At 36.1% G+C, this 27,306-nt stretch overlaps 1 protein-coding gene across 1 annotated transcript in view; it reads left to right on the top strand.

Moving 5' to 3' along the window:
- Positions 1-18,264, top strand: part of LOC120634593 (atrial natriuretic peptide-converting enzyme) — a 115,373-nt gene extending 97,109 nt beyond the window's left edge. Inside the window, exons 12-16 of the mRNA XM_039905324.1 lie at positions 11,270-11,450; positions 12,147-12,300; positions 14,205-14,328; positions 15,706-15,854; positions 17,742-18,264. Coding sequence (XP_039761258.1) covers positions 11,270-11,450; positions 12,147-12,300; positions 14,205-14,328; positions 15,706-15,854; positions 17,742-17,945 — 812 coding nt within the window. The 3' untranslated portion in view covers positions 17,946-18,264. The remainder of the gene's footprint in view (positions 1-11,269; positions 11,451-12,146; positions 12,301-14,204; positions 14,329-15,705; positions 15,855-17,741) is intronic.
- Positions 18,265-27,306: the final 9,042 nt, after the last annotated feature.

Here is a 27,306-nt window from a genome sequence, read left to right on the forward strand (position 1 = left end):
AAACATAACTATTTAAAAGTAAGAGTTGCGTGTTGAGATTCGAACTCGGCCCCACGAAAGTGAAGGGATAATTGAGAAAAAAGTCATATCCTTACATTTCTCTACCTTGTGGGAGACTTCAAACGTAAGAATCAGGTATGAATTTATTTAACAGCTTTGAGGCTTGGGGGTATTTGCTTAAGGGATTACTTTTACCGCGAAGTTTTTCTTTGACACGTTGAAAGTATGTAGGCAGATAAGAAGCATGTAAAAGTTTTTCTACTGAATAACGATAAAGTTATCGCTTAGAATTGGTAATGAAATGTCTAATTTTATTTATTTAGGAAATGCCATTACTTTCTGAAAGCAAATTAAATTCTATTATCAACCGTGCCAGGCTTTTAGCATATTGATTAAATAATAATTTATTAATTTTAGCGCAAATTGCATTCCCTGTATATTAATTTTGTATTTGTTAGTTTAATTAATAAATTTTGTGTACCTTATTGAGAACTCTGTTGTACATTCTTATTGCCGAAATTCACTAAAATTAATTTTGCTGGATTTTCTTTCTTAGTTGTTTCAACCGTAACGTCACTTGAGACTCGGATGCAACGTATTGTTTGCATTTTTAATGTACGGCATATGCAACTGTATTGAAATGCGGAGTGTTGTTACAGATAGACATAAAGTATCTACACTAGGGTACGATATACTATTTGTAACACATAATAAGAATTGGTATTTAATATGGTATTTTTGTAGTAGTGTCGTGGTACTAGTTTGGTTTGATTTCATTGATTATTTATTATTATCTAGCTGATACCCGCGACTTCGTTCGCGTGGATTAAGGTTTTTTATTTCCGCGGGAACTCTCTTATTTCTACTAAGAAAGTGCTGGCGGACTAAAAAGTAGTATTTGTGCTATACCAGACTACAATCTATCTTTGTAACAAAGTACATGTCCTATTCCATAGCATAGATGACATGCATACAAAATCTGTCTGCCCGAGTTTTAGCTCATAAACAATTTTCAAATCTTCCCTCGGGAACTTTATAAGAAATCCGGATAAAAGGTAGCCTATGTTTTTTTCCATGTCAAACGCTACATGCATGCGAAATTTCATCCCAATCCGTTCAGCCGTTTTTGCGTGATTGAGTAACAAACATCCACACTTTCACATTTATAATTTTAGTAGGAATATAGTAGGATATTAGTAGGATAGTAGGATATTGAGCGATCGAATCGATCACTATCAAAAACTTTACTGAAATAAAGCACAAAATTCCCATTAAATTATATCTATTGAGTTGTAAAGAGTATCTCTTCGTCGCCTAGTTTTATCCTGGCAAGCCACTCTAGTTTTCAAGTGTTATGTGTTTTATAACCAATTAAATATAAAGCTTTATCGATGAAGGAGAACATCGTGAGGAAAACTGCATCAACCCGCACTTGGCCAGCGTTGTGGACTACTGCGTACACTCTTCTCATTCTAAGAGCAGACCCGTGCCCTATTGGAATAATGATGTTAGTGATAATAACCGGGAGTGACAGCTTAACGTGCTCTATGACGCACGTAAGGACTAATTGGGTAGTCTCCATAAATTAATAATTACTTGGTGGTTTTCCAGAAACACTTAGTTTTCAATTTAACATTACAAGAAAGTTGAGGGCTAAATTAATTGGACGTTGCCGTTTCAATTACCAGATAAATTATGCGAGTTTCACCTCACCCCCCGCCTCACGTACCTCTGCCGCCCCTAGTGGTAAAGCATCTCCAGATATGCCAACTAACGGACTCGTTTGAACCATTCAATCATTTTTTAAATCGGCATGAACATTTTTCAATCATTTTTTAAAGGGTTCTGACAATAAATATAAGCCATTTTAGGCGTGGTTTTATCACTTGTAACGGCGTGGGGATCTTTACTAAGATTTACCGTTCAACGGTTCATATATCGGTTTTCAAATCATCCTTAAAACTAAGATGCTTATTTTATGTTGATATTTACTACCTTAATGCTTAAATTAAATCCTATACAACCAATGAAGATTTTTTTTAAATCTTAAATCGAATACACCAAAGACAAAGAAATAAAAATAACACAATTGAAAGAAAGAAAAGGTACAATAGGCGGCCTTATCGCTTATATGCGATATCAACCAGGCAACCTATTAAAGTACATGAAGTTAAGAAGAAGGGTTAGGGTGAACACAAAATAATATTCAAATAATAAACATAATTCGAAAAATAATAATAAATTAAATAATATACTTGCTTCATATGGGATACACATATAATATTAAAATATAATAGAATATACTTATAATATGTAAAATATATACTTATATATGATATATATAGTTTATCTCTTTAGAACTTTCTTTAAATTTTTCTGAAATTAAATGTAGCCTATATCTCCGGCTCAATTATTATACGTTGCTTAAAAGGAGGACGAATAAAAATAACAGAACAAATAAAATTCAGCTTTCTTGCTCAACGGCTATCAGCATAGCGCAGGTCTTATCATCCTTTGGTCCGAATTCCTCATTTCTGTTGAGAGAACAAATGCCTCTTAAATTTTTTAAAAGCTAAGTATCACCAAGCTAACCAACCTAAGAATGCATAGTGCTTTATTTGACGAAAATTAACTAATCATTATTCCTAATTAGTAGTTAATTCGAGAAATCAGGGCATTTGCCAAACACAAAGAGGTTCTACTTTAATTCATAGAAACTATGATAAAGTCGGTCCAAATAATTGAAATCGAACGTTTGCACGTCTATATGAGCTTTTACTCTCGTACGCCGGTATTATCCAAATTTAACTTATTGCCAAAGTTTGTTACATTTTTTGACAAGAAAGTACCTACAGCGGGAATGTAATTAGATACGTTTAATAATTAAATTTTATTGGGCGGAAAATAAAATTCAAATTAATATCTCGATCTTCTTGTATGCGTAGGTATGCCGCCTTTATTCACAATTAATGATAAATTTGATTACGCAATGTGAACTTAAGTTTTTATTAACTTTGACTTGTCATGTAATAACGGGCGAACGTACAATCTACAGTAAATATTATTAATATTATTTAGGCAACTAGGCACATATAAAAAATCCAATACTTAAACACATATGTTTCCATAATTTGCATATGAATGCAGAAGATTAATATCTGGAATAGGTAATATGTAGTAGGGTTAAAAGTATCTCCTCTGAGAATTTACTAAATAGATATTCTACATCAAATAAGAAAATACACACATCGCAATTTAGCCCCAAAGTTAGCGTAGCTTCTGTTATGCGTACCAAGATGACTGATAAATATTTTTATCCATAATATGCATAAAATTTTATTATATTCAGCCGACTATTTTGATTTTGTTTATTTTGATGTTTTTTTTAGATATTTCATAAATGAATTTGTTTAAATTTAGATTTGCATGTCATATATTATGACTGAACATGTATACAAATACAAACTTTTTCTGTTGTGGGAATCGACTCAGAAAGCAGCGCCCACTGTGAATAAGAAGGGTGTACATCGCTTTCCACCATGCTGGTATCATTCGGTACGGTGTTATTTATAATTCCTTCAATCTTTATACTCCACATAAAAACAGATCTTCGACTTAGCACGTTTCGCTCCGAAACCGCAGCATCCTCAGGAGATGTTGACTTTACAATGAATAAATGTCACTGAATTTTTCACTTAACTATTATTCATTGTAAAGACAATCTCCTGAGGATTGCCGTTGCCGTTGATCTGTTCGGTGCCAAGTAAATAGATTGAAGAAATTATTTATTACACCACCCAGATTCTCTTGCTTTTCGCGGAGTACAGCAAATTAAGCATAATTGTCATAATTCAAGTGATACTTATTATAATTGCTTAGATTAAATAACTAAATCCGAAAAGCAGGTTCGTGCCAGGTATTAGACAGTCCCCTCGAAGCCCTTAACTTTTGGCCACAAGATCATAGAATGCTCCCCATTGTAGAGACTAAACAAAAAGCGAACTAAAGTCTTACCGGTACGATGCTCTAAAGTTTCCAACTTGCTGGTTAGTTAAGACTTGCTGACAAGTTAAATTGCTCAGTTATTAATTCTATCAAATGTAAGGAACTCCTTTCATTTGATAAAATAAATAAGTGCTTCAATCCACCTGGTGTGAGCATAATATGGGGTCGAATATTGCTAACTAAACTATTGCACGGTTTGCAGATTACACACAACTACGGAGAACATTTTCTGATGAATGCGTTGCATTAATATGAACAACAAGCAAAATGTTGACAAACTTATTAAAAAGTTTTCATCAAAAATCACATCTATTCTTTCAAAAGTGTTTCATTGTAATATGGGCCTTTGAAAAGTAGATGATAGAATCTAAAATTTTTCCTTCTACGCGCTACAGTCGCTATAAGACTGATATAAAACATAAACATAGGCATAATACTAAATTCGGCATCGGCCTATTTTACAATAAAACAATATTGAAACAAGAGATGAGATTAATAATGAAAACTTTTTCATAAGTTCGGCAAGATTTTTCTTGTTCCTACATATACATCCTTATAATTCTTTGTGTATATCATTCCTCTGGAGTCTAGAGGCTGTAACATATCAATTGTATTGCAATGGTACATTAGTGTCGTGTAACGTAGGCATATGCGGTTACAGTTTGTGGCGACGCAATTATGCAGATTATCTGACTCAGGTGGTCAACTGTCTGTTGATTAATTATTATAAACAACTGTCTTATTTATTGCAAGCGTTCAGTGGAGTAATATATAGGAATCTTACGCGTAAATGATTAATATGTTGAATAATAAAGCGAAGCGGTGATAGCCCAGTAGGTAGGACTTCATATTTACTTTCAGGGGGCCAAGTTCGAATCCCAGCATGCAGCTCTAACTTTTCTAAGTTATGTGCGTTTTAACCAATTCAAATACCACTTGCTTCTTCGGTGAAGTAGAACATCGTGAGGAAACCTGCAAATATGAACGAACGAATTAATACACTTTTGTTGTGTACACCACACACAGAAAATTCATTTTGTCTGGAAAAGATCGCTATATATCGATCCTTTCCACGCCTTTGCCTTTAATGGGCTAGGCAACGAATAACAATTTACGTAATAAGTTATATTTATTCGTCCAATTAATAAATATAGGTATCTTAAATTCGTAAGTCCCTGGAACCCAATGAATCTGTAAATTAATTACAATATTAAGAAAGGCTCAAAAGCAATAATATTATGGCTTCTGTTGTTGTAAAGGAATGATTAATAAATGGTATACCAGTGAGTTATGAAAATTAAAACTCAAGCTACGAAAGGCCAAACGCTTCTACGACTAGGAACATGGTCGGTAACTTTTTTGTTGTCATCTTATCAAAGTATGCTTGGTTTTAAACTATTCGACTATAACTACCTTTCGTCCCATAATTTACGAAGAAGAACTAGAAGAAAGAGGAAGAAATTTATGGGATGGCTTACGTTAAAGCACAGGTCAGAAAAAATTGAGCATAGACAAGTTGTCATATGACAGAGACTGTCACGGAAGTGCTGAAAGCCCCTTGTCTAACTAATCAAACGAAATTAGCTTTGGAGTAAAGTAAAGGCTCTCGCTCATTTATCAGCTCAATCCAGATTCCAGTTCCAACACCGTTGCAAGTCTAACTTACGATTTAACGTCAAGGAGTCCACTAGGGTGATCTAACGCCTGGCATCGATTATTACGTCGTTGCCATTTTAGACATTATGTTTCTAGTCCTAGGGGTTAAGCCTGAATTAAATAAATATTGATAATTTTATGAAGCCTCAGTTATATTAGGTATAATACATAAATAGTTGTGTATCCAGAGGCTCAGAATGGGGCAGAGTTAGTTAAAAGGTCGAAGAGTAACGTAGGCTACGTAACTCTATTTACTTCTTTTGATTCTGAAAATTTGTAATAAACCACAAGATTTGTAAAAAAAACGTTATAAACGCGGTCGAAGCAGATAACAGCTAGTTTTAACATAACCCAGAACTAACCCATTTAAACACTCGACTTTGCATACTGAAGCATTACATACTTGTGTATGTATCCAGTGCTTCAAAATAGGGCAATTATAAAATACTGAAACAATATTGTCTGATGTCTCTCAATAAGTTCAGAGTTTATATATAAAACTTTAAAGGCTTATAGAAAAATCCTATTATAATATAAAGGATTACAAAAACTAGTATGATAAAAGCTTGTGTATGAATTGCTCTAACTTCATAGCTCAACATTAACAAGACTGTGAGATGGTGATAACAAAAAAAAACCTGGCTAAGTTTTTTTGTGGGCTCTTCTTAGACCAGGGCGCGCTTGGAACCCCCCTAGCTTTAGTTTTAAGTTAACGAATGCAAATGCATGTTAAATGTATGAACGCTTCACAAATATGACAGATTTACGATAGTTAAGGGGATGTGAAGTTTACATGAAAACTTCAAAGAACCAGATCAAGATGACTGACAGGGGCAAGGAATGAAGGCAGCTGTGCGTCGCAATCAGTTTTTCTTAATTATTGTCCCGGGCGGGGCCGGCGGGCGGTCCTGCAAAAACTTTAATTATCCCTCGTAATGTACGCCAGGTGGTGCCCGCGTGGTGCAAGCAATGGCGTTCTTTAATTATTGCTGTCTGCCAGTGTAATGTCTGTTTCATTATTATTTATGGAAATGGTACTGGGGGAGCAACAGGTAAATAGTCCACTTGCTGTTCACCCACGACTTTGTTCGTACAATAAATTCCATGGGAACCATCCGTTTTACTGGGATTCGAATTAACCAACTAACTAATTAAGTACAAGCTAGCTAACTGCCGAAAAACTGTAATTCATATTGGCAGACTGTGTTTAAGTGTAAAGTATGTCATTACATTATCATATTAACTCATTATCGGGCACGCATCTCCTCCCACAATGAGAAGGGGTTAAGGTCAACCACGCTGGCCCAGTGCGGATTGGTGAACTCCACACACCTTTTGAGAATGTTATGGAGAACTCTCAGGCATGCAGGTTTCGTCACGATATTTTAATTCCTTGAACCATAAATAACTTAAAAAAGTTAGAGGCGTGCGTGCTGAGTTTTAAACTCGGCCCCCCGAAAGTGAAGTCGAAGTCCTGTCCACTGGGCTATCACCGCTTCTGGTTTCAATCTTGAAATAAATAATTAGGATGCTATGCTATCTCAAGGCAATTTCGGTCGAGACACACTTTCTCATTGAACTCGAGGATCTGGATTTACTTTCGGAACCATCCGGAACCATCACCCAGAGATTCGAACCCGTTCATGCTTTTGAAATGATCGTTAATGCTAACAAAAGAAAGGTCGTTTCCAGCAGTGGACGTCAAAACACTCTACAAAAGACCTATGCCCAGCTGTGGACGTCAATAAGCAATTTCTAACACAATGCTTTTCGCTAAACGCTAAACTATTCTGCTTTGTACCACCGATTATAATATTTGTTTATTCTGCAGAGAAAAGGGTTTTGCTTAAATTTCAATTTAGGACCCGCCCGGCCACCACCCGTCAAGGTGAGACAAACAAAGAAGTTATTATGGCCTGATTTTAATTTCCAACCCTCGTAAAAATGTGCTTACTCAGCAGCGTAAGGAATTAGCCCGGGAGCTCGCGGAATATTTTGCATAATTAATTAATAGGTACAACGGCAATGGGAAATCGCATCTAAAATAAAATTATGATCAACACATTTTAAGTGTCCGTAAAAAACATGCAAGACTATGTTTTTGTAATACTTCAGCTTCCAGTTTGATCCCCAGTCCAACTTATTGGAGTGCGGACTGGTGGACTTCATACGCCATTGTGAAAATTGTAGAAAACCCTGAGGTATGCACGTCACGATGTTTTCCTTTACCGTTAAAGCATGATATTTTATATCTTAAAGCGCACATAACTCCGAAAAGTAAAAGGTGCATGACGGGGATCGCACTTGGTCCCCCGAAAGTACCAGCACCAATCCGGACTTCCGAAACCTGGTACTGTCAACTTGTGAAGGCAAACAAGAAATATTTCCTGACTCGCTTCATAAAATTATGACAAAAATAGCGTAAGGGAAACTGTATTAATTATTGAGAAATGCAAAATGCAAAAATTATTTATTTCTTAATTTTTGATGTTGTTTTTTCAGTGAAAATCGAGTAACCGTTGTAGTATGTATTGTTAAATGCTTAACAGGCACCCTCAATACAGTATTATACTAGTAGCGTGATGTTTTATAGCCTTAATTAATACTACCAATGCAAAATAAAATTGAAATCGAAACAGCATTTTATGAGATTAGCGCGTTCAACCAAACAAACACAAAAGCTTGATAATATTTCAACTATGCCCATCTAAAAAAAACCACGTCAACCTAAAACTCCGTTGCGCGGAATTTGAAAGACAAATGCGGAAAAAAAGCGATGTTAGCCTGTAGGAGCTGTTGGCTTTTCCGGGTTAAACAGAAGCCTATGAGCTATTCCAGGATGGTACGCATGCATTCGATCGTTGTCACATATGCCTTGCGACATGCTGTTATATGTGAAGAGTTATGTCCTTTATCTCCGACAGTATTTATCAGATCCTTATTAAAATAAGACAGTACATACTTGATAGTATACACTTTCAAATAAAAAAGAATTATTAAAATTGATTCAAATTTAACGGAGATATGAAGTAAAATTTATAAAAAATTTCATCCCATTTCCCTGAGGAAACTTACTGTTTATCGGGATAAAAAGTATCCTATATGTTGATCCGGAATATCAGCAACAACTATACAAAATTTTATTTAAATCCGTTTATTAGTTTTCACGTGATGCCCGGACACGGGACAGACAGACAGACAGACAGGCAAAAGTTCAATAAAAATCTGTTTTGGACTCAGTATCGATTATAAAGCATCCCCCGGTCAAAATTTTCAAAATATATTAAATGTACAGAAATCTTCCAGTTACAGATTTATTATAAGTATAGATTATTCGTTGAAGCTCGCTAAGCAAGTAGCGTGGTGGTCTAAGTTTAAAATTCCTCTTCTCTTTTAAGAAAATACCTGAGCCTATATGCAGAATTTGTTTATATATACCCTACATAAGTATTGGAAACCTATAGTATTACAGAACTGATGAAAAACTGTTTTTATTGAGTAAAAGCTACACTATCAATCAGTATCATCCCTTTAAGGTTGACCCTTTAAGGTTATACTACTGGGCACAGACTTTCTCTCTAAAAGGAAGTTTTACATTATGGCGACTTGGTTGAAATACGAGTAGAAGTATTCCTTTATTTGTAAAGTGGGTAATCAAACTTATATACTTAAACTAAAATGATAAGCGAAATATGCGATAGTAATTCTAATTTAAATTATTTAGATAATATTTGACTCACCACGAATATTTATTGACAAGTTGTGGGCAGTGTCAAGAAAGTATTCCGTTTAAATAGCATTAGCAATATAGGTATTTCTGCCTAATGAAAAACGCAGACGCCGTATGGATACATCCTGGTGTCTGTCTTGGTCGTTATCATTATTTTTCTCTACTTACCAAAAAACTTAATTAGTTTTTATAATATACATAAACCATCTGTAAAAAGTTATCTAAACGATGGTAGAAACCGCACCGCATTAGGAGCTAGAAAAGAAACGCAAACGGGGAAAACGACATTGTTTTATACAATGTAAGTCTTTGATATCTTCCACCAGCTTTCGGACTAACAGCAAGGATTAATTATGTTTTGGCGACCGCTTTTGAGTGGAATACTTTTGGAGAAGTTCCCTTTAACGAACTTTTTTTTCGCTTCATAATGAGTGCGCCAGTCATGTTTTTTGTTTTGGGTTTCTGTAAAAGCCTTTCAACTTTCAAGTCGACCGACAGGCAACTGAGTGCTAAATGTAGCTCCCCACTTGTAAGGGAAATATAAAATGGTTTATGAAAAATATTAAATGGATCGTTGTAATATTTTATTAGGTACACCATTTTTCATGTTAACTATTATATTACTTACAATATTTTCAGCGAGTTTTCCTATGATGCTCATCCAAATTTATACGACAAAATTAAAGTAAAAATTAGAATAATCGATTAGTATAAAATGAAGATTATTTATTACTATATAATAATATTTTAATCCAAAACTTTGTTTGTTTGTTTATTTGAAAGCACACACACATGATATACAAAGTAAACACATATACAGAAGAAACTTGGTAAAGAAAAGCGGTCTCTTCACTAAAGCAATCTCTTCATCAAGTCTCTTCCAGACAACCTTTGATGTTAGGAACGACGAACAGGTTGGTGCAGCAATTTAAGTTTAAAATATATATATATATATATATATATAATTAACTACTTACTTACTAATAAATTCTAATAATATACATATTGGATGCTGTATTTTGGACCATTAAATTGGTCTCAATGAGGAGTTAGTTGCAGACGGCAAGCACTTCATACATACACAAAAGCACTGTCCGACCTACAGTTTTTATATAAATCGTATAAAAGGGTAGTCGCAGGTTTTTCTATTTTATTCCAGGGAAGACGTACCACCATGCTTATTTCGGCTCCAAGTTCTTTTTTTCGTATTGTGTGTAGCTTTTTAACCGTAATGTTTTAACAGCTTAACGTAAGCTTCGGAAATAGGCTCTGCCAGAAATATTTTGATCCCTAGGGCTCGAAAAAGAGAACCTTAGCTTAGGCGACGATAAGTCTGGCTCTAAGACCGTGGTGCGAGCCACCAACCGAATGACGTCAGAAGTCTGAGACCTCGTCTTCGCCGGCGAACACGCTGTGCAAAGGTTTATTTTTTACACCATTGTCCCAATGCTGTATTCCGGTCTGAGGGACGACACATGAGGCTTAATACCTACGCCACAGGTTTATGGACATTGGACGGCACGTTGTACGTGTTACTTGCATGCCCTGCGAAGTTTTGCTCTGTTTAAAGGCGATGGTTGGACGGTGGGCCATCTACTTGGACCGTCAATTATAACTGTAAACAATATTTGACGGCCGATTGGCGCAGTGGGCAGCGACCCTGCTTTCTGAGTCGCAAGTTCGTGGGTGAGATTCCCACAACTGGACAATATTTGTGTGAAAAAACATGAATGTTTTTCAGTGTCTGGGTGTTTATCTATACATTATAAGTATTTATTTATTTATTTATTAATAACACAAAGCAGAAAGACACTATAATAGTTTTGTGCCCCTTCCAATTCTGTTAGGTAAGTGTTAAGTGATGAGTTTGTCTCCCAGAGTGCGGCAAGCGGCGTACCATAGGCGGCGCGACGAAACGGATCGTGGGTGGAGTGGAGGCTTCGCCGGGCGACTGGCCCTTCCTCGCCGCCATCCTGGGCGGGCCCGAAGAGGTGTTCTACTGCGCGGGCGTGCTGGTGGCAGACCAGTGGGTGCTGACCGCCTCGCACTGCGTGGGGAAGTGAGTCTACCAGCTTGCACGTCCATTGGAGATGCGTGGTTTAGTTTAACAGCCAATTGGCGCAGTGGGCGGTGACCCTGCTTTTTGCGGTCAAGGCTGGAAAACGTTTGTGTGATCAATGTTTTTCAGTCACGGTTGTTTATCTTCATATTATAAGTATAAAAATATATTGTTCATGAATTATTAACGAAAATAAGTTATTAAAAAACGTCAGCAAATCACAACAATGCACAACATAACATCAGCGTGTACACTCGGCAGGTTTAACAGTATTAATTTTTATTGCGACTGAAAGCTACTAGTATATACATAAACACATAGTATTAAAGCCAGATTCATTCAAAAATGTATTTTATTTCTAATTATCATTAAATTTATTAATGAGTGGCTGTTTTTAGAAACTGTTTTTTAGCCGTTTGCTTTTCTGTAATAAAAAGTAGTCAAAGCTACTCTCCCTCCTCTTAACTAACTCCATGCCAAAAATCAAGTGGATTTATTACTTACTTACTTAGTTACTTAATTTTGCATTAATAGTATTAATAAGGATTTGTTATGATTTTATTTTTATTAAAATATTATGTCACTTGGGCTAGAGAGTGTGTCTGTCTGTCTGTGTCTATTCCCATTGACGTATGAACCAAGCGTGTGGCTTGCATCACACCCGTCCAGCGAGTGCTAACAGCTTTTGCCTCGCAGCCACTCGGACGTGAACGGCTGGACGATCCAGCTGGGCATCACGCGGCGCCGCTCGCACGCCTACTACGGCCAGAAGGTGAAAGTGCGGCGAGTGGTACCACACCCGCTGTACAACGTGGGCGTGGCGCACGACAACGACATCGCGCTTTTCCAAGTACGTATACCTACTGTTATTTTATTGAATTATTTTTGGTTTGTAAAACCTAAGGTTTTCTGACGATTTTATCCTTCGTCATAAACACTTTATTATGAACTAAAAATAAATTTAAATATTAATCAAATATCTCCACGATACAGTTCACAAGTTACATAGTTGTAACTTCTACATTTCGAGCATGAAGTCCGTTAGCATGATGAGATATTAATTATTACTTGTCTATCATTTATTAAATTATTATTATTTTTTTTTTAAATTATTAACAATGCTTAAGAATAAATTAAAAAACACTATTAAAAATTTAAAAAAAAAAAAAAAAAAAAACTTCCACCCTCCGCTTGCGGGGCTTTTGAATGCCCAAGCAACCGGGCTCCAGAGTGAGAAACCTCCTCACAATACGCGCCGTTTCAAGGACTACTGCCTTCTGTATCCGACCCTTGATCCAACAACCAAGCGAAAGCTTCTTGAGATGTTGGTCGAAGCTTTTCGCGAGAAGACCATTGACTGAAACGACTATCGGAACAACAACGGTCGACTCAACATTCCACATGGCGGTAATCTCGTGAGCAAGGTCCAAGTATTTAGATACTTTTTCCTTTTCAGCTTTCACCAGATTATCGTCATGTGGAATAGTTATGTCAACAATTATTGCACGGCGCACTGATCGATCGACTAGCACTATATCAGGTCTATTAGCTGTAATATACCTGTCAGTGATAATCGTTCGATCCCAGTAGAGCAATGCACTGCTATTTTCAAGAACTGACGCTGGGTCGTACCTATAGTAAGGCATCTCAAAATCGATAAGGCCAAACTGAAGAGCAAGTTGTTGATGAACTATCCTGGCTACTTGATTATGTCTGTGCAAGTATTCGCCGTTAGCAAGATGAGAACACCCGGAAACTATATGCCTGAGGGACTCCCCAGGACGATGACACGCTCGACATATGTCTAGAGTGCCATCTTTCATAATGTGTTTCCGGTAGTTTCTCGTCTTGATGACTTCGTCCATAATTGCACAGACAAAACCCTCGGTTTCCCCAAATAGGTCACCAAACTGTAACCAGGATACAGATGCGATTTGATCTACATCTGGTCCCAACAGGGCCTTGTAGAATCTGCCATGCAACTCCTTACTCTTCCATACCGCCACACGATCTGAGTTGCTAAGTACTTTTGGCTTGCGCCAGTTCTCTTTGCCAAGGAATAGTGGAGTAAGACCCTTATCTACTGCGACGACATCCTTACACATACCCATATTCATTCTAAGAAAATGATCTCTAAGATTGCACACCTCACGATTATGAAGGTTCTTGGCATTCAGAAGACCACGTCCTCCACACTTGCGTGGGATGTACAACCTCATTACAGAGGAACGTGGGTGATGCATACGGTAAGCCGTCAACAGTTTGTGAACTTTACAGTCCAGGGTGTCCAGTTCAGTTTGAGTCCACTTTAGAATGCCAAAAGTGTATATGAGTAAGGGCATGACCCAGCTATTAAAGGCACGCACCTTATTACCACCTGATAAAAGACTCTTTAGTACTTTTTTCAGGCGGCTAAAGAAGCGTTCCTGCACTACTTGTTTTATTATATTTAATTATTATTATTAAGCTATTGAAGAATATTAATATTTTATTGATTTTAATTCTTTTCCTTTTGTATAATTCTTTAATTTTATTCGTTGTCTTTTTGTGTGTTATTAAAGTTTCCATCTTTATTTAGCGGTGACTTGAACAGTTATTCTGTTGCAGCTACCTATAAATTGAATCGTGTGTGTATCGAGTACCTTGGGCTATTATCATTTAACAATGTGTTACATGTGATTCTGCTGGTGGTGCTTTGAATAAATTAAATCATTAATTTGGTGTACAATGATTAATTACTTAATTTCTTCATAGCTGGCAGTGCGCGTGCGCTACCACGAGCAGCTGTCCCCCGTGTGCCTGCCGCCCCCGCAGCGTGCCCTCGCCCCCGGGACCCTGTGCACTGTCATAGGCTGGGGGAAGCGAGACGACAAGGACAGTATGTACCCTTGATTGTCTTTAAGGTAGGCCAGTATGGCGAAGGGCCGACCTCGCTAAGCGGCGGGCGTAAGCCTAAGCCTCGGACATACCAAGTAGCCGCAACACCGCTGATCGCCGCGACACATCGCAGGCTTGATCGCGTTGCCGCGGCTCTACCCGGATACGACACCACGGACCCAACGATCCCACCCAGTGACCCGTCTGTAGTTGCAGACGGCGCTGCAACCACCGAAAAGGGCCATTGCCCTGAACGGTTACCCCGAGCCCCACTAGGGACTCCGAGGAAGACTCTAGACAAGGGCCAGTCTACCCAGTGAGGCCTCCACGCCGCACACGATTTGCTTAGCCGCGCCGCTGATGGCACGCCGCTAGCCGCACTCTGGTGGATAAACGACAAGAAACGGACATACTTACACAACACACTAATTGGAAGGGGTGCAAAGCTATGGCAATAACAGTTTTTTTTTTAATCGGTGCACTAGAAGCAGAATACCATCACTTATAAACAGAGCAACACTTCGCAGGGCATGCCAGGATCAGGTCTTATATAGTGCTGCCTTGTGTTCATCAACCTGAGGTGTTCAGCTTCATGTGTCTGTAATTACATCGGCAACCACGTCCTTAACACCTCTATAAAGCAACGCTTCTTGACTGCAGAGACCACCAACGCGGTAGTACTTTATTTAAACTTAATACACCGCTCCCGCACAGAAAAAAATTAGCATGCAAATAATATCTTACGCTCTTTTTCTGTGGATGTTGTGGACTTTAAAATGGTTGCATAGCAAATGACGCAAGGACAGCATATCAGTGCTATTTGAGGCGCAACCGGATGCTGCACGGGAGCGGTGCGGTATAAATGACCTGCTTTCTTTATTTTTATTCTAATTGCAATATACTACACTACAAAAATAATATAATTTGTAAAAATTAACGGAGATTTAATAAGAAATTTTAACATTTTCGACACAAAAACATTTTTTTGCGCTACAAGTCTGCAATCCGATTGAGAATTCTATAGAGAATCAGGACCATTCAAACCTGTGTCATAATTTAAACAATATTTTAACAAATTTCTAATGCAGAGTAGGTCTTCAAAATAGAAAAAGATTGTGTGTTTATATAAATAAAATAAAAAGCAATTTTCTTTGTGTATCTTTTACATTTTTAGAAAATGTTACTTGCCTAAATTACACTAAAAATTACAAAACGATTTTTCCTAGAAACTTATGACAGTATAGAAAAAATGGATTATGTGTATTGGCCTTTCCTGTGTCGTGCTCGTTCCAATTTTACAAACCATGGAGTTTCCTCCAATATTAATATCTAGTTATGTCCATGAAGCAAAGTTTCTTTACATTTTTGGTATTCTCAGTGTCAGAATACGAGCCGGCGGTGAACGAAGTGGAGGTACCAGTGCTGAACCGAGATCTGTGCAACCAGTGGCTCGAACATCGCGAGCTGAACGTCACAGAGGGCATGCTCTGCGCTGGCTACCCGGAAGGTGGCAAGGACGCTTGTCAGGTGAGCTCCCGTTTACCCAATCTCATTTCCATTAGATTGGGCTGTAATATGTGTAGGCCTTGTAGCGGTGATAGCCCAGCGGGTGGGAGTTCGTCTTAATTTTCGGGACGCCGAGTTCGAATCGCAGCACGTACTTTTAACTTTCCAAAACTTACGTGTGCTTAAAGTAATTAAAATATCACTTGCTTTAACGGTGAAGAAAAACATCGTGAGGAAACCGGCATGCCTGAGAGTTGTCCATAATGTTCTCAAAGACGTGTGGAGTTCACCAAGCACTGGGCCAGCGTGGTGGGCTGCGGTTTTAACCCCTTCTCATTGTTGGCATACAAGTTTATCCCTGGACTACAATATCAACTGGTAGAAAGTTATGATGCAGTCTAAGATGGTAACAGGCTAACCTGGTAGTATTTTGATATGGCAGTTAAAAATAACCGCCCAATAAACCCATAAACCTAATCGGTTTTTACTCGACTTCGAACTACAACGCTACATTGCTAGCGGCACGGCTTTGTGGTAACTAGCCACGGCTGAAGCTTCCGAGAAGATCAAACTAGATAAAATTCAGAAATTATGAATTCCCAACCTGAGATATCTAACTTAGAACATCGCTCACCACTACGCCTGCAAAGTTTTAAGAAACAAACAAAATTTCGGATTTTGAATATTTCAATGTTTTATTTATTTATTTATTTTGCATCCATCTATGCCTTTACATTTTACTTTTTTTCTTTTTATCGTCCCATTATTTCTTTAAAACAAGATTAAAATCCTGCCGCGGGAGTCGGGGACCTCTTGAGACGTTTAGTCGATTCAGCCAAGCCATTGTTATGCGACTGGCCCCCTGTAAGTATTGGGAAAACGCTACGTCCGTATTTCATTTGTTACACAAGAATTATTACTTTATTTCTTTTCGCTGATCGGCCATTACAGAATCAGCCGCAAGTCACAGAATAATCTCGGTTTTCAACTAAGTAGTCATAGCGACTGTACGCGTATGTCTGTACTGTTTTGCGCAGCAGAAAGTTGCATTAACACCTGTTCATTAATATCAAACACCACAGTTTTGATATCGTATTGCTAAAATAGTAAATTGACGGTTACAATCCGTGCCTCTGAGAGCATGTTGAGCCGTCTGTCCCGGTTGTTATACCTTATTTGTTTACTAATTTAAAATGCAGTTTTTGCAGGCAACCCGCCCAATTTTGCCTATGTGATAATATTATGTCATAGAGCAATAGACCGAAGTATTATGAACATTAGAACAATCCATAAAAAATCCAAAATAACCGATGCCCACGCCTATACGCTAAAATCAGATCGCGTTATCGGTGGGATGACGTTATCAAAAACTTGGCAAATTTGATCAAAATACAGGCAACGCTGACTGTCTTTGGAGGAGGCCTTGACCTTGAAAAAGGGTTTTCATAACTCAGTTTTTATTTAATTATTGTTATAGTTGTTTATTACTTTATATACTTAACATTACGGATAAATATTAAATTATATTTTCATAGTAAATTTCAAAATGTATGAAGAAATAAAAGACTTATTTTTATTTTATTACTTCAATCTTTGTTTCCTTTGGAAATATTCCCAGCTGCCGCAGTTGTAACTTACGTAATAGTTAAAACATTACCAATATTATAAATGCGAAAGTTTGTTTGTTTGTCCTTTCTTTACGCCCTAAATAAGCTGCCAATCAACATGATTGCTGTCATAGAATTAACTGAAAGGGCGGAGAGTAGTATAGGCTATATTTTATCCCAGGGAAACAAACGGTTCCCAAGAGATTTCTAAAAACGCGGGCAAAGAACGCGCGTCACAGCTTTTAGCATTTAACTGCGTGGCTTGAAAATGGGAACTGTGATTGTAAAGTCAACATTACAGGGTGACTCCGGCGGGCCGCTGCTATGCAAGGACCCGGACGACGCGTCGCGCTGGTACGTGGGCGGCATCGTGTCGTGGGGCATCAAGTGCGCGCACCCGCGCCTGCCCGGCGTGTACGCGTACGTGCCGCGCTACGTGCCGTGGATCCTACGCCAGATCCGCCTCTACAACGACGAGGATGCCAAATCGGACGCAGACGCGTGAGCGCTGACGTTCTGAAGGCTAGCTGAACTGTGTACTACGGGGAAGTACTCGCCACTCACGGACTTTACTAGCACACTGTTGGTGTGCATGGCACCGGCCGACGACCTGTAGGGTAGCAGGACTGTGTATAGCAGGGAAGTACCAACGTAACCACTTGTATTCATTTGGGGAAGAAAAGGACAAGGCCTGATTCCACAGTATTTTGATGAACATTATTTACCTCTTACAAAGTAGGGTAAAACCTAAAGTGAGGTTTTAGAAAATTATATAATTATATACTAGCTCTTGCGCGAATATACATTTTTATCGACATCGGACATAGTAATCTGTGCATTTTTAAAATATAATATTAATTTATTTTGTTAACTTTCAAAACAAATCGCTATTTTAATACAACTTTTGTATTTGAAGAATACTTCGACAAGGCTCGTCGCTGTACTTCTCCGTTTGACAGCCGATGCCATAGGTAGGAGTTTTATTCATATAATTCGGCCGATTAACGAACGTTATACCAATTATATAGAATTATATTTAAGATTTACTTCAAAATAATATTTTTAATGATAATAGTTAGATACGTATAATTATCAGTTAGTAGGGCAAATATGAAATATTTTGATCGAAAAGAGGGAAATTTAAATATTTCAGAAAAATATTGTTTAACTTTTAGAGCATTACGTGGTTATGAAATGATTCTCAAGTGGTTACGTGGGTAAAAACTATTAGTAGAACAGTACTTTGTGAAGTTTGTTGCAGAAATGACTAGTGACAATACAATATTATAATAAGGACGATAGAAAATAGCGACAATAAATTTGTAAAATCGACAATAAAAAATATTATCGACAATAAATAATATAATATAGTGACAATAAATAACGATTCTATTCTACTAGGGACAATAAAATAAAATCTTTTACTGACGATAAATATTTCTATATTATATAAAAAAAATGCATTTACTTATAACTGGGCCTTGATTCTCTGTGACATTGAAATCTTGTAACATCCAGTTTGGGAGCGTTTTAAGAGTTGTCAAGTTTGACAAGTTTAATGTCATGGAGCTTCCTACGGCCAAAATATTTTTACAAATCGCTCGTTATAGCGCATGAGGTAGTGTTTGATGCTGTGATACTAAAGGCTAGCGCTCACGCTGACGGGGTCAGTCGCAGAGCATTATGTCGCAAAAATCGACCAGAAATAATGTTAGTTCATTTTGTATTACCAAGATACCCAAGGCAATCTGCAGATACCTTTTTTCGTGGCGATATCTTCGCGGATTCATTTCGCCACGGAGAAGCATAGAGGTTTTGTTTAGCTTCTACGTACTTAATTCATGCGGTGTTTCAATTCAACACCTGGAAAATCGGATTACTGGAATTATTTCGCACCCTGCCAGAAACCAGAGGATCGCCTGGTTTACGCTTAAAATACGAGTATATCGGGCATGTCATTTACATTTGAAATGCAAAGAAAATAATGCTGATATATTTTTCATGCAAATGCCAACGTTATGTTGTAAAATTATTATAAAACTCGATTGCAACCTTGAGGCCTAAGAACTGTGAAATATCTTAAACCTTTCCATACGGCTTATGGCATACACTTATATTAAAACAGGAGATATAGCAGGAGTTCTAGTCATAAAACTTGCGATCGTTTGCGACAATAAGGACGAAGCGCAGTAGGTCGTAGCACTAAAAAGTTTATTATGAATATAGTTTGGCGATGCGATGCAATGCGATGCGTTGCGGAACGCCACCGTGAGCGTGAGCCTTAACGGAACTATATTATGAATGGTGAGGTCGATTTAAAAGCGTTTACCCGAACGTCTCAAAGTTGAGCTTTTTTATAACTTTGAACGTTTTAGGTGGAAACTTACTTATAATACGCGAGCAGACTCGGTGCTGAGGCGTATGTCGAGTCAAATCAAATCGTTTTAAAGCCAAGGTTTGATCCTTGTTGTCTAAGACATACAGACATATTACCTTTGATACCAGCGCATCCTCAGGATACGTTGTTTTCACTGTGTACAGTTGCATAGACTTTATGACATCATTATGACATACCATATTATATCATTGTCTTAATATAATGGCTTTCTGAATAATAAAAACACACGGGAGTTCAAAATACGCACAGTTCAGTAGTTGACGCACTAGCTAAAAATACTACGATTTGATTAGTCTCGCACATCGGGTCGAGTCGCGTGTTGCATGTGCGTTTCCACCCTTATTTCAAGTTTCTCGATACTTTTTCTCGGGATATCTAGCGTCATAGTATTACTATCTTGTTTACATTATACAGAAATGTTTAACGTAAGATGCTTTTTAGTAGGTATGTCTTAAATTATGCTCTGGTTTTTATGACACTGAATACGTAACTACGCGCTATTTGCAACTTTGTGACGTCAAATATGACAAGTGTTTGACGTCTCTAGTTGCATTTACGTGTGGGATACGACTTTAATTTTCAAAATAAGAGCCCTGATTAACACCAATAAGCACGCACTCGCAAAACTATTTTGATTGGTCGATAGGGAATCAATTCTGGGAGAGATTTAAATATATATATTAATATATTATATAAAGGTGTCTGTGTCATTAATTGGTAGTAATCTTAGGCCATTGGTGTCTATGCAAGTTTCACTAATCTTTAGATACTTATCGGCATCCTGCCTATAGCAACAAAAAAAAAATTTAAAGTCATTATGACATACAAGTCCTGAGTCTTTATGTCACTGAAATACCTGACCTTTTATGTAATATTGCATTTTGCACTGACAACTCGAACGATGAAGAGATATCATATCAAGAGCAATGAAATGCTAAAAGTAGACCTCATTGGTTGAAATACTCTTATGTAGCGCGTGCTGATTGGTGCCTGATCAGCAGTAGAATCACGAAGCTTTAGTCTAAACTTTTAGGATTTTTATATGATGACGCCTCTTGATTTCCACTTATATAAGCTCCTTTGCACATGGCGACTTTGACGCAACGTCGATTGCGTTGAAAAACGGGCGCGTGATTTGCATACAAAACCATTCATTTGTTAAGTTTCAATGATTGTCCCGAAACGAAATAAGAATTATAATGTGAGTTTGAAAGAATTCGTAATAGAGGTTTTATAATACAAAAAATCGGTAGAGCGAAAGTGCGACCTTAAATGAAGATGTGTTTGGTCCATTTTCCTTTGTCATTTATAGTGGTTTGATAATGGACAACCACTCGTGTCTCATCTTGCATCTAGTACATATTTCAAACGCTATTAAACCGCACGTACAAATGTCTTCTTGTGCAAAGGTTCATAGATGTTAGTTCGGTATATATTTGTTTGATGTTTGGTGTTGTAGGCTTAGTGTGAAGTGCTTTTATAGACTAGTCGTATGACTTTCCTTTTGGATGCATTTTCCTACCAGGTATATTTTAAGGCTGGCTGCTGCGATCGCTTCAGAGATAGCCGCTCGCGTTATCGATTGCAGAGGCGACCAACATGATTGTAAAACACACCATTTGTAGGCGAACATCTTCGGGGACCGAGAGTTCGTAAAAAGTATTCGCGCTCAAATAGGTAGTTAGCAATTGTTAAGATGAGACCACAAGTCGCGCCTTCAGATGCAAATTAAAAATCGAGTGAAGTTATTAGAATAGCCGCTTAAATAAGTCAGCCTCAATGTACTGAAAAATGCATCTATGTCGTGTTTTGAAGTTAAACTCTTAATTATATTGACAAGAAGATACTAATATTAGATTAGTATTCCAGTATTCGACTGGTGTCGGTGAATGTTATTTTATAAGACAGTTGTTATCTAAAAGAAACTAGATATTCGGTATTCTTTCTTCCATAATAAGACAATAATAATTTGTATATAACTTTTTATTTAAACTTATATTTAAATATATTGTACTAATAACAAAATTTATCTATTTTTAAAAATGTGAAATGAATAGCAAATTTAATTCTATATCATCTGCCGAAAATATAAATCTTTTGATATTAATATTTATAGCAACATAATATAATATACCTACTTAGATACTTATATTATGTGAAAAGATAAGATACGATATTCTTTTGTGCGCAAACAATAACATTTTAGATATGGTTTTAACGGTGAATGTGAAAATAATTAGTAATATAGCTTTAATAGAAAGTAAGAATAAATAAAAAGAATATATCCAGTAGCCCAAAAGTATGAGTAGCTAGTAACGTGGTAGGTACTAAATTCCGAAATATTATAATTTTATATTTTGCGAATTTCAATATTATGTATCTATCTATATATAAATATATGTATACGTATAAATTTCAAGTACCTAAATCATACATTTTGTTACATTTGTAGAACTATTTTACACGTTTTAATGATATAAAATAGTTCTATATTTCTTACGGTGTTGTATAGCCTTAGTGAATCATTTTTATACCGTAAGTATAGAAAAATAGCGGAAAACTATGCTCAAGGTTGCTACTATAGATATTGTGTAATATAGATAGATATTATATATATAATAGAATTGTACGTGTTACAACGTAGTTCCTTTCAATGTTGCCTATTCCAATGTTTATTTCACTAAGTTTTATAATGTCATATCAACCGTGGGCCGGTAATGCCAACTGGCACGGATCTCATCCCACAATGAAAAGGGTTTAGACCGTAGTAGAGGATTAGTGGATTTTTTTTTAATTTCATAAATATATATATTTTTTAATTTACATATATATATATTTTACAAATACACATATAATGTAATATGGAATTCATCAATTTTATTTCGAAAATAATCAATAATTAATCATGTATTCGCTTATATTTCAAGGAGTTCTGTAGTTGAATACTGTGCAATGAAGAAAACTGCGTTATAGCATGTACTACAAAGGTTGTTGACTTCTTATAGGTCCCCTTCTTTACTCGAGCTTTCTACTAGAGTTAAAATATAAAAGTATATAGAATCTAACTAAAATAAAGAGTCCTTTATACAAACAAAAATATGTATATAGACATTGAAGACAATAGTGTATACTCGTGTCAATAATATATATATATATATTTATTTATAGATATTTAATTTCCTAGAAGTACTTAAGTCTCAGCCTATTGCTTTATTATTCATATCTAATACAAAAGATAGTGACTGATTATAAAACTGTTCATTTCAGTTCAATCATAATTATTTCTCGTGTTTTGATAAATGATATACGCTACCATCACATAGGTACTAACATTCTTCTTCGAAAACGCATATTAGAATAACTTATGCAATGTGTATTCCTAAAATTAACGATTATTGCGAAGTTTCTATATTCATACCGTCTATTACGATACTGATTGTTATATTATTTTAGATAAGATAAATTAGATATAGTTATAGCTTAGATATAATTAGAAATAACAGTAAAACTAGATTTGCTTTAGCGTTTACGATCTTCTTTTATTTGGGTAAAATTATTATTTAATTAAGTTATCCTAACGATTTAAGGAATTTGTTTTTTACATGTTACCTTGAAATGCAAAGTGGCCGTGCAACTTTTAAAATTGCTCTAACAGGAAGGAAAATTTGGTGAGCAGGCAGCGTAACCAGACGACATCATATGAATCAGGTCGACAAATCAATTCAAACAAATTGAAATCAGTCGATGTATGACTAACACAAGAAGTCATAGTTTTGTCTTAGTATTGTTGCGACTAAATCGAATTTTTAAACAGAAGTTAAAACTTCTATTTTGTAATTTTAAAAAACTGAACTTTGAAAATTACACATAGAAGTACGTACCATAAGCAAGTGATACGATTTTTTAGCTTTATTCTCGTATTCTGGCACTCAACACGATTCTTTGTGACGTCATAGTAGCACTGTTAAGTTTCACATTTCAAACGAACCAGACGAATGTGCTAGACCTTGTTAGAGAAGCCACATGTTTGGGATTACTTTAACAATTAATTAACTATTTGTTACAATGATTATTATATTATTTTAATGAATTTATAATTGTCCTTGAAATGTTCAATTTATTATTTGTTCAAACTATCCCCTATTAGGATCGCTTTAATTTTTAGATACAGTTAGGTGTGAAAACACTAAGTGCCTTTGGACACGACGACTTTTTCACGCGCAGTCAACTGCGCTGCAGACTGGATTTGTATTTGTCCCTAATACTCTAAACTTCGTATTGCCGATTTTCTAGCGACTCTTGCTATTTCTACCCACTTTCGGCACTATTTAGACTTATCTGTGACTTAACTCAACTTTTCCCATCCTGATGCGCTGTGCCATATATATAACACTCCTTTGATCTTCTCGTCGTTTGTTGCAAAAACTCGGCCTTCACTTTAATTTTCAGTCGACTGTCATTTTGACTTGTCAGTCTTATGGCAGAAGCTATGAAAAAACGTCCAGAGAATAATCTGAATACGATATTGAATATTCCACGTTTCGTAAAAAAGTAGTGGCCATAAAAATTTAATGTGCAAACGGATCTTCAAAGGCAACGTAACCTAAGCAGTTAACTTCCTTTTGTAAATTTCGATACAGCAATGTGACGTGCATGGACTGCGCGTGCAATAATCGTCGTGTGCGAAGGCCCTAAAAATACATATAAATAAACATGAGATGCATTGGTATTTGGCTTTATAAGGAACATTTGACATGTTCAGCACTAAATGTTTAAAAATGATAGATGTACTAATGTAAAGATATAAACTATATGTCGTATACCATATAATATGTAGTTGTTCGTCTCACGTAAGTAGGTAATGTACGTGTTCATACCTTGAGGAGTGTTTGCACTATGTTAGGAATTTGATCGAGTGACTAACTATTTCTTACGTCCTATCATAGGACTTTTCACTTTTTTCATACATTTTCATACACTTTTTGTAGCGTTCGTTCTACTGCCTACTATTAACGAAATATCTCTAATGTATTGTGGTTATGCAGTATGACTGTTCAATGAAACATTTTATACAAATTAAATTTCCACACGATAAATTAATCACTAAAAGGAAATTATTATCAACATATTTAGTTGCTTATTTATAATCAAATGATATAGATATTCATCCGTCGATAACTTCTAGCTCCTAATGATCATAACATTGAAAATATCATATTAATAGTATAAAATTCATATTACTAGTTAAATGATTGTCAAAATAAAATAAATCAGGAGTAGTTAAGTCATCAGTTACGTGACCGTAAACACGTAATTTAACATGTATTTCTCAGTATCATGAAGCAAATTACTAACATAGTCCAAATAAGCTTTCTGAGTCAGCTGGATTGACTCTCAACTTTTAAATTTATAGAGTGTATTTAATGTCACTAGGGACAATAAATGTTTTATATATTACATAAGGAAGATAGAAATTATTCTAGATGCTATACTTTGCGTCTTGAAGACATTGAGATTATTATTCAAAGTTGAGTGATATGTAATATAATAGATATTTTTATTCAAAAAAGTATTGATGAAAAAATCAAATAGTCTGAAAACTGACGCAGCAAAAATTAGTATTAAAAAGCGCATCTACGAGGTTTTAGCATCTACGATGTCGTAGCGCCTACATCTACGACGATGTAGCAGCAATAAAGACGTAACTCCTGAGTGAGTTTTAGCAACTACGACATTATAGCGTCTACGAAGATGTGGCATCTACGATGTAGCATACTAATGGTATTATTACTATCTATTACTCTACTAAAATAAAATGGTAAATACACATAAAAAAATTGGTACTTTCTGGATAAATCAGTTTTATTACTAGTAGAATCACGAAATGTATTAAGCGTTCGCGTACGTAATCACTGTATAAGATACACGATCTTTTTTTTCGTATCTCCGTTGACGGCCACCGGGAGGTCTCGTCGTACCGTCAAAGTATATGTTTTTCTACATTAAATAAGCTTACATTTTTTAAGAAATTAGAATGCTGTAAAACCGGAGTAACATTAACATTTGCAGGACCTGAACGCCTTAAATCAAGGGCTAATTCTACCTACCCCTCGACAACAATCTGTCACACGCATTCTACGCGGATCGTGTACGCACATTCCCAAAAACTGACGCTCAGGTTGCGCACTTACCATACAACGACCGATGTTGCGTATGTTTGTAGTTGTGTGCAAAAATGCCTTTGCCTGCATTTTAAAATAATTAAAAAAAAAACTGAACTTCTCTTATTTTTATAAGTTGCAGTGGGAATTATTAATAAAAAAATCACAGGAATCCTTATTCGTAAAATGAGTTAATAAAAAAAATAACGAATATTGATACGAGGTGCAATTTAAAGAATGCGTAAAGAAAGAAAAGATATTCAGTTTTATTTGTAAACTGTAAGTAAAGAATAAACTTATTCTTTAACCAGAATTTTCTGAACATCAGCCGAAATAGCTCGTCCGTCATAAATACCGATTTGGTGCGGTTCGTTGTGGTTTAACAAAATCCTAAATCTGGTTTCTCCCTCAATCACTTCCATTTCCACTAACCTGAAGCCCGATTACCGAAAAAACACTAAAAAGTAAAATAAAGGTTGTGTACTAGAGATCTAGAGTAACTGTAGATGGATGCAATTTTTGTCTTGTAGGTGTACCTTCCGGTTCTACGTTTTGGTGTTGTAGAGATAGAACGTTTGTGTATTGGAATTCTTTTTATAAGTAGAAATGTGAGGTGATGGTGATAAATTATATTCGATAACTAGGAACATTTCCCTCCTTATCGAGAAGTCTGATAAAATCTAACGCCGCTTCGGTTGAATTCTACCTGTCATTTTCATACGAAATGAATGGTTTGACACAGGTGGCTGTATGCTTGTCACAAGTTATGTTTAAAAGAGACAGGTTACCAACTGCCATATATTGGGCTGGTCTGAACCTCTAGAAAGACCCCAAGGTAGAAACCCAGCCGGGTATTCCCTTTTTTTATCACCATCTCAGAACTCACAAGCATCATTTCCAATTACGGTTACATATAATATTTACCTACTAAGTTTTTTATTTTTGTTAAGCGGGAATTTAAGAAATAACGAAAATATAACTGAAAAATTATTTATTTTTATAGTACTAGCTTATATTTAAACGACAACGACTTAACTAAAATAAAAACAAAATATACGTAGGTATATTTCAAAAGCAAATATTTAGGCCTGTGTGCAAAATATTGTGTCATTGAAAGTAATTGTTAGAAAGGTATAATTCGAAAATAATAATGTTTGTATTCGAATTTTATACTAATAAACTTTTATTGACTTATATAAAATATGTTTTTAATCAGAAAAGTATCGGCAGGTAACCAAACTCATTTGAAAGCCTACGTGGTTTTTGAAACATGACAATAATGTACCCCAACAATATTTGAAAATAAA

Source organism: Pararge aegeria, chromosome 2, assembly GCF_905163445.1.
Source record: "Pararge aegeria chromosome 2, ilParAegt1.1, whole genome shotgun sequence".
NCBI lineage: Eukaryota > Metazoa > Arthropoda > Insecta > Lepidoptera > Nymphalidae > Pararge > Pararge aegeria.